A 12601-nucleotide genomic window follows, 5' to 3' on the forward strand; every position below is an offset into this window, starting at 1 on the left:
TAAGTGTCTAATGCACGAGGCCAAAAAGCTGCATTGCTCTAGCATCACAGGACACGCTTGCTTATTGCAGTATTGCTCGGCCTGCTAAAACCGGACTTTTTAGATGTTGCTAGGTTTTTTTAGTCTAAACACTTTAAGAGCAAAGACTGAGATCAAACTTTCTCTCTTGCTTTTTTGCTTTCTGTTCAGTTCTTCAGCTTGTAAAATAAGCTGGCAGATGCTTCGCAGATGCTACTATTTATGTTAGTGTCTTGTAGGCTGTGTTGGGCTTCTCGGGGCTGTCCAAAGCGTGTGAATATTGCACTGTTCTCATGTTTATGCTGTGCTTTCCATCTCACAACGTTAGAACCAAATTTGCTAAAGTTGGTTACTGCCACTCCAGGTAACGGCGAAACCGAGGTGTCTTTAGACAGGTGACAAAGTCGGCATCTTAGGGCCCACGCTGTTTGGGGGCTGCAGTCTTGTGTATATACACGAAGCGTGGAGCTGTCTCTGCTGGATATTAATGTTTACTAGCTCAGTTGACATTTATTAGTGCTAATGACTTTATCAGAAACTACTTAGAACAAGCAGAGAGAGCCTTAAAAAGATGCCTGCTTCCCTGACTGGGTGGCAGAAAAGGGCTTGAGATTTGGGGGTCCTCCATAGCGTTTCTTTCTCAGGAGGCGATTTAACGGCTTTATCTCTTCCTGCGTTTGCTTCCAAACTGTGGCTGATCCCCAGTGCTTTGATTTTTGTCCAGAGCTATGCTACTAAAAGAGGAAACTATTGACTGCTCCAGAGAGGTAACCTGGTCATGTCTTTTGGAATAAGGTCTTCTTGTCTTGGTCTTGGGGATCATCAAGGCTCGTAAGTCGGAGGTACAAAAGAGCTATGGTAATCACCCGTCAGAATAAACAGGACCTGCAGAACTGTAGAGTGGGGAATGGATTTATACAGCAGGATTTTCTGGTCTGTTGAAGGCGCTGCTTTGCATTGTTCGGAAGTGTCAGGTGCCCTGTAATACGGAAAAACTTAATTTAGAATTTTCCATACTAACAATTTACTAGATGGTAAAAAAAACAATAGGAAGGAAGTGGGTCAGGAGATCACAAAACACTGCGTTTTAGTCAGTTCAGATGTGTGTTATCATATCCAATTAACAGTACCTCTAAGGGTAGGTATTTTCTGTTGTAGCTTCGCAGGAATGGGAGTAGCACGGAAACATGAAGGCTTGTTAATGTTTTTGCATTTGGTTTCGAAGTAATTATTTTAAGACATCCTTGCATTACACGTTTTAAAACTTCTCAGCACAAGAGCTTCCCAGTTAACGCAATATAATGATTTTAGCACTATATAATATTGGCTTAAAATACCGATGGCTTAAATCATTGCCTCCCAGAGGTGCATCGCTTGAACTTCAGCTTCCTAACTCGGTATGTCAAGTAACTTCACATTCCGCCAGCAGATCTTCGCAAGCTCTTTTAGGTTTGGTTGCTAGTTAAGCCTTCCTAAACTGCCCTGAAAAACCAGCCCAACCCAAAGCCGCCGTCGCCGCGTGCAGACCGAGGCGGGTGGCAGCGTGCTCGCAGGGCGCCTTTGGGCACCGCGCTCCGCCGTTCCCCTGCGTYGTTCGGCCTCTTTCTGAACCTCCCGCTGCAAATCTCCACCTCGGGAGACGCCACTGGCAGGTCGTGTGCTCGGAGAGGACCTGTCCCCGGCGTGGCAGAGGGGCGACGCAGTGTCTGTGTCTGCGTTCCCCTTCCGGAGAAGGGCAGGAGAGGCCTGATCGTGTGTCCCGTCAGGCTCTAGCTGCTCCATCCCTGCTTGAGGCTTCCGGTTCACTTATTTTTTATTTTTTCCTGAACCCGCAAGCCAGGCTAGACGAGTTTAATGATCAGGTGGGCTCCAGCCTGGACCTGTGTGATCCGTGTGAACACAGAGAGGGAGAAGAGGAGGAGGAGGAGGAGGAGATGATGAGTAGCTGTATAGTTACCCAAGGACTTGTTCTGGAGTGCAACCCTGGTGATAGATGGTAAAACCCCGTCTTCCTAAACTGCGCCTTTCTAATGGTATGTAAAAGTTTAGCTGTTTCTAGCACCTGGCCGGCCGTAAGGATTTGGCCGGTTCTGGGCTAACCCTCTTAGGACGCTGCGCTCCCTCCGTGGTGCCGAAGGCTTTGGGTGCGCGCGGCTTCCGCTGCTGTTCGCGTCCAGCTCTCGGCACCGCTTTCGTTCCAGGGTTTGGCCCCCGCTGAGGAGCTCGGAGGAGGCCCCGGAGCCCCCCCGGGAAACGCACGGAGGCTGTAGCAGCCGTTTCCAGGCAGACAGGAGGGCGGCTTTGGTTAGGGCTCGTGTAAAGCAGGGGAGATGCCTGCTGAGGTGGGGGGGGGGAGATGCCTTTGGGTGGGAATGTGCTCCAGCTGGAATAACAGCGCTGTGCTCTAATGGCTTGTTGCAGGTAGCGGTGCTCCTAGGGAACGCGTAGCCGCGAGAGAGGAGAAGCAGCTCTGCACCACGCTAGTGCTGGGGCGAAGGCAGGGATGCTCGCGGCCCTGCGCGGCGACCCGGGCGTGATAGGGCTGCGTGCCTGCACCCATCCTGCTCCCAAACTCCCTGACGAGTCGTGCGCTTGCATGCAGAGCTTTTCATACGGAGACCAGCGCTGAGAGCGGTAAGAGGGGAAGGTCTYGCTTGCTAGCGCTCCGGGGCCGCTCCTCGAGCGCACGTGTGGCCACGAGATGGCTCTGCTGGCGCTGCGCGACGTTGCTGGAGGGACGCGGCCGYGCAGCAGCGCGCACCGTCCTCCCCGCTGGAAGCAGAGCGCCGTCCCTGGAGCCTGAAACCCGGGGCCAAACCACGGCCCTGCCCTTCCCTYCTCCTTCCCTTCCTGCRGGAGGAGCGRGCGCCTTTCTCGCRRCAGGCTTYGCTTYTGYGGAAGAAGGTTTAAACACCTCCCCGTGTTTAGACCTGAGGACGAAGGATGTGGCACATGCCCCCACGTTGCAGAAGGGCTCAAAAAAATCAGTTACAAATGACGTTAGCTGCTTCTGTTTTATGTCTCCTGCTATGTGAAATACCCGCTCGCGCTCAGAGTCCCCCCTCGCAGGCTGGTGAAACCTCTCTGGTTAGTGCGATTCCTGTATCGGCTCCTTCCACGAACACACGTGTTGAGCACGAGCTCGGTGCAGGAGGTCCTTAATCTGCTAGTGGCCTTGGCAGAGGGTTTCCTTCAGGCACCTGGTGACCAAAAGGTACAAGCGGTTTGGAGAGCCCTGAGGCTCGGAACGAGGCTCCGGCCGCTCTCCCAGCCCGGCTGCTCGAGCTGTTTCGGCCGAGGGCCTCGTGCCGGCCATCCGTGGGGAGCGTGTTCGGATGATGCTGCAAAGCTGCTTGGGTCCTGCAGCGATTCCCTTGACCGCTTAAGGTACCCCCGTTTCCGTAAGGAGGAAGGAGCGCTTTAAATACTGCCGTGACAAACCAAAGCGTTCTTGAAAGGTTTCTTCCACGTTAAATGAAATAAAGTGGTTAAATTAATCTATTTGTTACAGTTCATAAAGCAAAACTGGAGTTGTTTAACTCAGTTTTTTATATTGATTTAGCATCGCTTGGGTAATATTTGTGCTCACTTAGTGAACTTTGGGGTTCTCCAGCATCTAGGCATGTTAAACTTACTCCTATAAAAGGCAGGGTAGTTATTGCTTCCAACTTCAGCTCCCCACGTCGGAATGGGCGGTGTGAACGTGGAGGGTGAGGGGCCTGGTGAAAATTATTCCGGCGGCAGTGCGGCAGCGGCTCTGTCCTGCTCTCGCRCCGTCTCTGCCGCTGCGCTTGTGTTAATGGCGTCTGGTGGCATGTGCGTGCTTCTGGAGGCCCCGAAACGCAAAACCGAGCCAGCCTTGGCTTACCTCTAAACTGAGCTCCTCCTTAATGCCACGGAAAAACGACGCCCCAGGCGGATTCTGYGCCCCGGGAGACGATGAGTGGGGCTGCTCTTCATGAAACGGGCTGTTTAAACGTCTGAGCTGGAGTCGTCGGAGCTGCTCGCTTGAGRTTTGCAGCTAGCTGTGACAGCGTGGCGCTCTGTTTATCGACGCTTTTGTTCACACTTATTTTTTGTCTAAGCTCTGCGACAATTTTGCCATCAATCTAGCGTTCGACCAAGACTGCGCGCGCAACGGTGCAGTCGGATAATAAAACGTGCGGAGCGACTCGTCCGCAGCCGTCCGTCCCGCCCCATGCTGGCTTCCTTGGAGCTCCTTCCCGCCGTGCCCTGGGCTCCTACAGCGCGGCCCGCACGCGATGGCACGGAGGTGCTGTGCCAAGTCACCGCTGGAGATGAGGTGGTTTTTGTCTCGGCACTGTCCGTTTGCCTGAGACTGTCGGCTTAGCAAATGCGGCCTCACGTTTGTTTGTATAAAACCAATCCTTTGACCCACTGGCCGGATGCAAATACTATCTTGTGGTTCTGATGCGGATTATTTAGTTACAACATCTTGACGTGGTTTTGTTTATAAACAGTTTGGAATACGAGGGAAGGAGACCTGGGCCTGAAGATTACTGGGTGCTTTCGCGTTTTTTTTTATTCCAGCTAACTAAAATAAATTCAGTCGCACCGAAGGAGCGARCCTTCAGAGAGACCAAACGAAACCAGGCGCCAGTGCCAGGTGCGGCGGCTTTCCTGGCAGCGCGTGTTCGATCGGAGCTGCTGTGCTGGAAGCCTGCCTTCCGAAAAAGCCAGAGGTTCGAAGCAAACTGCGCTGCCCGCTCCTCGGGCGGGAGGGAGGGCAGGGACGGCTCGCGCTGGGCCGCCTGGCGGGTGCAGCCGTCCGAGCCCCAAACCTCGGTTGGGTTTTGTCCGCGGAAAGCGTTTGATTTGGAGGGATGCTCGCTTGACCGTGAGGACGGGGGTGCGTGCGTGCGGCCGTGCACGCCCCCATCCACCTCGTCGTCTCCGCGCGCTTGCGCAGCTCTTTGAAAAGGTCAGAAGCAACTGCTTGCTGGTCCCTCTGGCGTTTTGGTAACTCCAGCTTTTTAGATCCCTTTCCCCTTGTTTGCTGCCGGCAGAGGGAGAGAAGAGCCTTGGGGGTGCGCGGGGGGAGAGGGACGGGATCAGCGCGCTTCCGCTAGCCCCTTCTCTTCCCTGGTTCCCGTGCCACCGAAGCGAGCGCAGGAGCTCCCGTACGGATCTTCTGCCCTTGCTAAACGGGCGAGTGTAGGGGCCTGAATGAGGCGAAGCTTCTCTGAACGGGTGTATTTGTGCTTTCTAGTCTGGAAACGCTTGCGAACCTCTGCGGTTATCAGCTGTATGAAAGCTTAAGCCAGCAAACCAGCTCGTTGTGAGCTGTCGCCCTTTTCATCTTACCCCGGCGTTTGGTCAGCCTGCTCGATACTCGGGTGGGGATTTTCTTGTTTGGTTGGTTTGGTTTTGGGGTTTCTTTTGCAGAGCCCTCCGGAGGGGAGGGTGGGGGAGTCCTCATTCTTCTGGTTGATGGAAGACGGCGACTGGGATCACTGGCTACCTAGAAGATCARTCTCCAAATGAAACTTCTCCTGCAGCTGAAGTGTTTATTTTCTGAACAGCTGAAGGAYGCTTAATTGCCAGAAGCACCACTCGGAGGCTGGGCGCAGCGCGACGCTGTTCTGGAGTGCACGCAAGCTGCCGGCACAGGCTGACGAATTAACTCTTTTGCAACCATGAAGGCTTGTGCTCAGACCCACAGGCTGAATCTGTAGCATTTAGCCGTATTTGCGATCAACCTGAGTCCTGCTTGTAACACACGCGTTGGATATGGCGTCAAACCCAGAGCATGAAACCTGGCGGCGGCGTTGTCTCCGCAGGTGCAGCGCTCGGCTCTGAGCGAAGCTGAAAGCCATGTGATGGCTTTGGCCAGTTTGTTTCAAACTTGCTTTCAAGTCTTCCTTTGCAGTTTAAACTCCTGAAGAAATGGGACCTTGCATGTGGGTGGTGGTCGGGGTGTATCAGAAGATATCTGGTGTGTTTAGCACGACTGCAGATCAGAGAAGACTTCCGACACCTCGGTTTTGGTGGTGTCATCAGCTGACTTCCATAAACGAGTCAGATTTATGCCTTGGGCTTGAGTAAGTCAGCAGGTCTGGTGCTTGTGCCAAGCAAGTTTCCTTGCTGCTAACGGCAACATGCAGCAGGACCGGCCGGTCCTCGGCCACCTCCTTGTAGGACTGGTTGCCCCCAGGACGCCCCGCGTACCCCTCGGCATGCACGAGGCCGTAGTAGGCAGGTTGCCCCGGCGCGCTCTGCTTGGCTCGGGTCTCCCCAGTCCGGGCTTGGGCGCTGCAGCACCTACCGGATCTCCTGGAGCCCGACGGCAGGAGGAGCTGCTGCGCTGGGCTGCCAAGAAACAGGTCCAGGGATTCCTCTGCTATTTTCAGCTCCTTGAAGACGATGTAGGTGTATGTTTTTCCATAAGCTGTCTGGCAAGTTCATGTTGAATTTTCATAAAACACCGTGATGATCCACTGAAGTAACTGGAAAGCCTTCCTTGTGCTTTGTTGAGGGTAGGTTTAAGCCTTAAATTACCTTGTCTAAAGTACACTGGTAATGTAGTTCTGTCTTAAAATGGCTCGAGTTTAGAGGAGGGACAGCAGTGACCCCAGGTAACTGAATGGGTGGCGTTTGTTTTTAAGGTTTTTAGCCATTACACTGAGTTTTTCCTCTCGATAAGCAGAAGTAACAGTCTGCAGAGCTGAACCGCTGCTAGAGCTTAGGTTGCTTGCTACGGTTAACTACTTGGTTTCAGTCTCACACTGACTTGTCTCTTACTCTTCCACATCTGGCGAACGGGATGAGTTCCTAGAAATTAGGCAGTGCTTCTTGAAGAAAAGCTTAGAAAGTATTTGGTGCTTGCTGCAAAGAGGGATATCTTCAATTTAGGTAAACAGCCTTGTAATAGCTGCCTGTCATGGTGGTCTGCAGAAATACTGCGCTGCTGGCAACCTGGCTGGTACTAATACCAGCACAGCTCGACTCCTTTCCTAAGGACCATAGTCTGATGTCAAAAGCGGTCATAAAAAAATAAAATAAAAATCCTCAAGTAGTTTGCCAAAGTGATGATAGTTACTGATGTTCAGCAGCCCTGCGCAGAGATTAAGGGATGAACACAGAGTTTCACCAGCGTATTTTGATGGTTAGGAAGAACTGTTTGTGTACTAGAACAAAATGTGTGCTTTTAAAAAAAATTATATTGTTGTATGTTAATTAAATTCCTTAATTATTCCCAAAGATCGCTTTCCAGTAGCTTTTTCAAAGATGGATTAATTGAGTTTTTCATGCTATAAGCCTGGAGATAGCTGCATGCGAGTTAAATGGCTTTCACAAGGCTGCGCAGTGAGCAGATGGCCAAGCCAATACTGGAGCTCAGCTCTTTCGGTTCTAAATTGCCTCAGGTCTTGTGTTGCTGTCATGTTTTCCAAGTTCAACCTGTAAATCTGAGTGACTCTTAATTTTATCTGACCACGTTGGAACAAGATGGACCCTACCTACCTGATTTTGGAACGGAGAACATGCTTTAATATGTTAAATCCTGGCAGTTAGGGTCTTGTTTCCTGGTTTTGGAATGCAAACAGGGTTTCTGAAGATATAATTTCAGTTTAGTTTGGGAGTTGTGAAGCTAAGATTCATGTATGTAACCGACTACAGAAGTATTCAAGAGGTAAATTCAAGACTGTATATGGCCAGACAGAAAATCTGAGTCTTCAGGAGGTAGCCTGACCGCCTGACTTCCCCAAGTCTGTCTAGCGAAGCAGAGTTGTACTCAGTTAATAAATGGAACCAGCAGTGTTTTTGTCCCTAAAACTTTGCCTTAATGTCCTGCACTTGTCCTCAAAATAGGTACGATGTCAAAAGCGGGCATATGTCACTGGGTTAAAATATTTGCTGTAATAAAAAGGTGGCTTCTAAAGGGTACTCGCAGTGACGAGAGGCGCTGGTTGTCTCTGCATATGCTCCATCTGTAGTAACGGTGCTTTCTGAAGTCGGACACAAGCGTCTTTCATTGCAAATCTTATCCTGAGGATTGCAAGCTTTTGATGGAAGCAGCCATTTCTTTGCTTAAATATTTGCATGCAGCTCAGCAGAAAAGGCTTTTTTCAACTGTGAATGTAAATCCAAAGGTGCCATAGCTTACCCCACCTGAAGGGAATGCAGGGGCATGGCTTGGCGCTCTCTCGTGGGACTAGAGTCTCCTAGCCATTGAAGTGCTCTCGCTTTGGGGCTCCGGGTTGCGCTGGCTGGGGGAGATGTGGGTGTCTTAATTCTTTTCAAAAGAATTGAAGGAGGAAGGTCTGAGTCCATGTATCACGTGGACAGAAGAAATGGTAAGAATTAACCAATCCTTATCTGCGTTTGGTAACATTACTCATCCTTACAATGGTTTTAAACTATTGATTAGGATTAGTTTCATCCAGATACTAACATTCTCTGTGATTTGTTGCAGATACTTCAGCTTCTGGGCCAACGGTTGTAGAAAATGGTGACCATGGAATAGAAAATGACCGTACAGGTAAGTGTTTAATATCTGACTGTAACATGCTAAAACTCAGAGTTTGAAGCAGTAAACCTGCCGTGTGAACGCTATGGTGATCAGATGTGTTCTCCTCTGACTCAGTGTATTTCTCCATGAAGGATTGGGTTTTTTTAAATGATCTTTTTGAAGAATTTGAATCAAAATTTTTATTCTCTTCTGGGTTTGAAATTTTTTTATATGCATAAGCCCCTTCTGAAGACATTGTATACTTTATCCCTGCTTGATGTTGGGAAGGTTAAACATCTAGGGCACTGATACCGAAGCGAGTTTCCAGCGAGTCCGTAGTATTCATAGCTGAACTCGACCCTAGCACCTGCGTGTGACTTCCCCTGTTCCCAGTGAGGCTGACAGCGATGTTTCCTCTCTGAGCACACCGTCTGTTGATGCAGTTTTTTTGTTCACTGCTACTTAGATGTTAGTGTAGTTACACTGACTGCTCCGGTTATTCTGCAGCTTTTCTTGTATACTTTTCCATCTTCCTCCATCCCAAACTATCCTCTTTAAATCTCTCTTAATGTTTGCTTTTAGCAGTGTGCTGTCAAAGCTGAAGTTGAGGTCTTGTGACCCTTTTTCCAACAGTAGTAGGATGGCTTTGTCTGCRAGAAGCATGTCATGATTTAAGTGAACCAATATTTAAAACTTGTTGGGAATCTGTGAAAAAAGTTCATCTTTCTATCAGCATAGCTTACACAGAAGTCGGTCGTCTTTCAACAGTTATATTTAATGACAAATGCAAATTCCCTTTTCTGAGAGTTTCTACCTGTGAGTTGGGTTTCCCACCAAATTCCAGCTGAAAGCTCCTGGAGATGAGCAGTACAGACCTCTCTGAGACCGTGTGTGCGCGTTGGTGCCTGGAGTCCCCCCTCGTGGTGAGAAGGGCGGTGGACTTTGACTGACGGGCCCCTTTGTAGCATCTTTATTTTGCCGAGGAGAAGATATTCAGAGCTGACTGTCATCCTGGCGTTGGTAAGAGCTATTTGTTTGGTCTGTCTCGTGACCTCCAGTTCAGCTTTAGCAGTCTGGATCATTGCTAAGATTAAGCTGGGACTTTCCCAGCGCTGGCATCCCTACTAGTCCATAGGTGCAGCCCCAAGAAAAGGTAATCCAGGAGATAGTGGGGAGAAGTACGGGAATGGGAGACACGGATGAACAAAAGCAGTTTTTGCTTGAATCAGATTTAGAGAGTGAGCGAGTATTCATGTTCTTATTGAGGAGGCGAGTTTAAAAATTGATCCTAGTACTTTAACTTGCCATTGTAAATCCAGTCAATTATGAAAAGATAGGCAGATTCTTTTTTTTTAGCATAAAACTGAAATTAAGGCTGCTTCTGAGCCTCCCTGAAGATATATTCTCTCTTTTAAGTACATACAACTAAAAGGAGATAGAAATAAAATCAGACTTATGATGCCCCAGGTGTGACTGATTGAATGCATTGGGACTTTTATTGAACTTCTGGATTGTGTTTAAAAAAAAAAAATCTTATTTACTTAGTACTAGCCTTCTGGAGGTTTAACTCTTCAGATGCTAAATGCTAGCAACTTTGATCAAGGATACTTCTATGTGTCTGAAGCTTTTTAATTTATGAATATGTTCCATCTTTGTGAGGCAGAGTTGGATTTCTTTTTCTCTTGTTAAAGGCTGTCTAAAAGTGACATCAAAGTAGCTGAAATAGTCTGTTAAAGGATAAAGTCATAGGCGCCAAGTTAGTTAGAGTTTTGAGAATAACGGAAGATTTATACAACATCCCTTCTCCCCTGCCCCTTCCCATGGAATACGTGAAATATCGATGCCCCTACAACCGAGAGGAAGGGCCAAATGCTAATCTGGGATCAGATAACGGAAACTTCTTTCAGAGGCTTGGAATGGGTTGAAAAGCAGCGGATGAGCTGCGGAAATGCAGGAAAATTGTTCCAGGGCTGGTGATGGGCTTCAGCAAGGCCTGGTTCGGCGGTTCCTAGGCGGTGCTGCCCGAGTCTCCTGTCTCTGGCCCTACGCCATCCTCGGTTCTTGGCTGGGGTGTTTCTTTCCACCTGGATCTGTTTCATGCTGCGGCTCTCCTGCAGCCGGAACGATCCCTGCGGAGGAGCGGGAAGGGAGAAGCGGGGAGGACGAAGGAGGTGGCTCTTTCACCTATCAAACGAGATGGTGACGCGTTGCTGTTCCTCGCTTGCCCCAGCTATCTGCAGATGCTGCTGCGTGTCTATGCTGAGCTTAGGATCAGTCAGGGCTGAGATCTTCGCGCTAATCTGGCAACCTTTGCTACCGAGTAGCTGGACACCCAGTGCGAAATACTGCTAACGCGGTAGATGAATAAATCCAAAGCCAATGCAACTTGGTGGCAAAAACCCGTGTTAACTCTTGAATTATTTTCATTATGGCAGAGAGGTATTTGAGCCATTTCTATAGGGATGGGAGTAATTCAGTATTTCAGAACATAAAGCAAAATTGTGAAAGGTTGACCTTACCTTGACTACTTACTTGAGGGCTCAAAACTTCGGACCCCGAGGCTGAGAACTCTTTGCCGCCTTTTGCTTTCATTGAAAGTGGGAGCTGACGACTTCTTTAAGGGACTCGGTGTTTGGCAGGGCTGCCCCTTAGGCGGCGTTGCTTTTTGGTTTGTTCGGGGCCGAGGGGGCGTTGAGGATTTGGGAGCTACAGACCAGGGGCTCCGACTTCGGTACTCGGCACGCAGACCAAAAGCAACTGTTAACTCGATCCTTCGTTATAAGGATAAATAAGAGGAAGAGTTGGTGCAGCGTTTTGATGGAAGACGCGCTTGTCCCTTGAAACTCTCGAACGGGATGAGTGAGGGTGTGGATGAGGGTGAAACCGTTGATGCCTGTAGTCATTGGCAGCGTGCAGGTACTGAACGGGGAACTGTTTGCTAACTTCCCTGACGCGAAAGTCGGAGGGTGCCTAGTAAATATACGCATAATTTTCAAACCATGCAAAGTTTGAAACTCCTGATTGCAGGATATTTGCCTAGAGTACAAAGGAATTAAAAAATAAAATGAAAAAAGCAAATTTTTGGGAGATGTCCGCCAAAGGCGATCAAACAGATGAATGCGGATGCCTGTTGTTCCAAGATGCTGTTCATTATGCTGCTGGGAGGTGAGAGGTAACCTGGGAAAGTATTGCTATCTGTGATTATACTTTCCCTAGATGGACTTTCTCTCCAAGCCAGCCTGGCTGTCGTTCTCTCATCTGAGATCAGGTCACAAAAATACCACGTTTGTCACTGTTTTCAGTGCAAATTGTGCTTTTAAGTAACATCCTGAGCTGCTGCTCTCTTAATAGCAGTTTGTCACTAATCTTGATTTATCACAGCTAATTTTGCATGTGGCGCAGTTGTCATGCATAGCATGACTAGTGATTATTTCAGACTCCTGTAAAAACAAAATTTCCTGTGCCTCTAATCTGGCTTTTGGCAAATCTCCTGGCTGCACTAAATGAAATATTGCTTGTTGTGCAGTGTGCTACCTGAATGTTCATGTTTACTAATGACTTGCGCTTTTTTGCCCCTTTCCCCATCCCTTATCCCTCTCCTACTTCTTTTCCTCTCTTCTATTTTCTCCTCCTAGAAGCCTAGACTGTCTCCTAACACTGGGGCTGCCACTGATACAAGACCAGTGTACTTTTCTACCTGCCATTACACTTCTAAAACCTTCAGCATTTTACAGAGCTCTTGCTTTCCATCCTTGGACTTTACGTGTAGAAGAAGCCAAAGGGTAGCTCTGCTGTCGGCCGATCAGCCCTCCTCCTCCTCCCTCTCTGCTCTGCAGTGCTTGTTGAGACCTTCCTTCCTTTGTGTAAGCACGGACGTGCATGACGGTCCTTAACTGCACCATTTCAGCACTCCCACTGTTCTTTATTTAAATCACAACTACGGCTCCGTTTTTGGTTCAAGTGCTTTTAAAATTAATTTAAATCCTTTTTCCTGGAGGTTTAATACGAAAAGGTTTGGTATGAAATCTAAAGTTGTGCTTCCATAGCAGATGGGTCCACCATGACTGCAGCTCCTCTCCCGCCTCCCCTGACTGCCTGCAGCCCTTAGGGAGA

General features: G+C 49.0%; 1 protein-coding gene across 14 annotated transcripts in view; it reads left to right on the forward strand.

Annotated features, from left to right (window-relative positions):
* MAP4 (microtubule associated protein 4) overlaps positions 1 to 12601 on the forward strand; it is a 145842-nt gene that overhangs the window by 49078 nt on the left and 84163 nt on the right. For all 14 annotated transcript variants that reach the window (XM_026089740.1, XM_026089731.1, XM_026089732.1 and 11 more), the window contains exon 4: positions 8453 to 8518. In XM_026089740.1, the coding sequence (XP_025945525.1) occupies positions 8453 to 8518 (66 nt within the window). The remainder of the gene's footprint in view (positions 1 to 8452; positions 8519 to 12601) is intronic.

The sequence above is a fragment of the Apteryx rowi genome, unplaced genomic scaffold (assembly GCF_003343035.1).
Source record: "Apteryx rowi isolate R43461 unplaced genomic scaffold, aptRow1 scaffold_83, whole genome shotgun sequence".
NCBI lineage: Eukaryota > Metazoa > Chordata > Aves > Apterygiformes > Apterygidae > Apteryx > Apteryx rowi.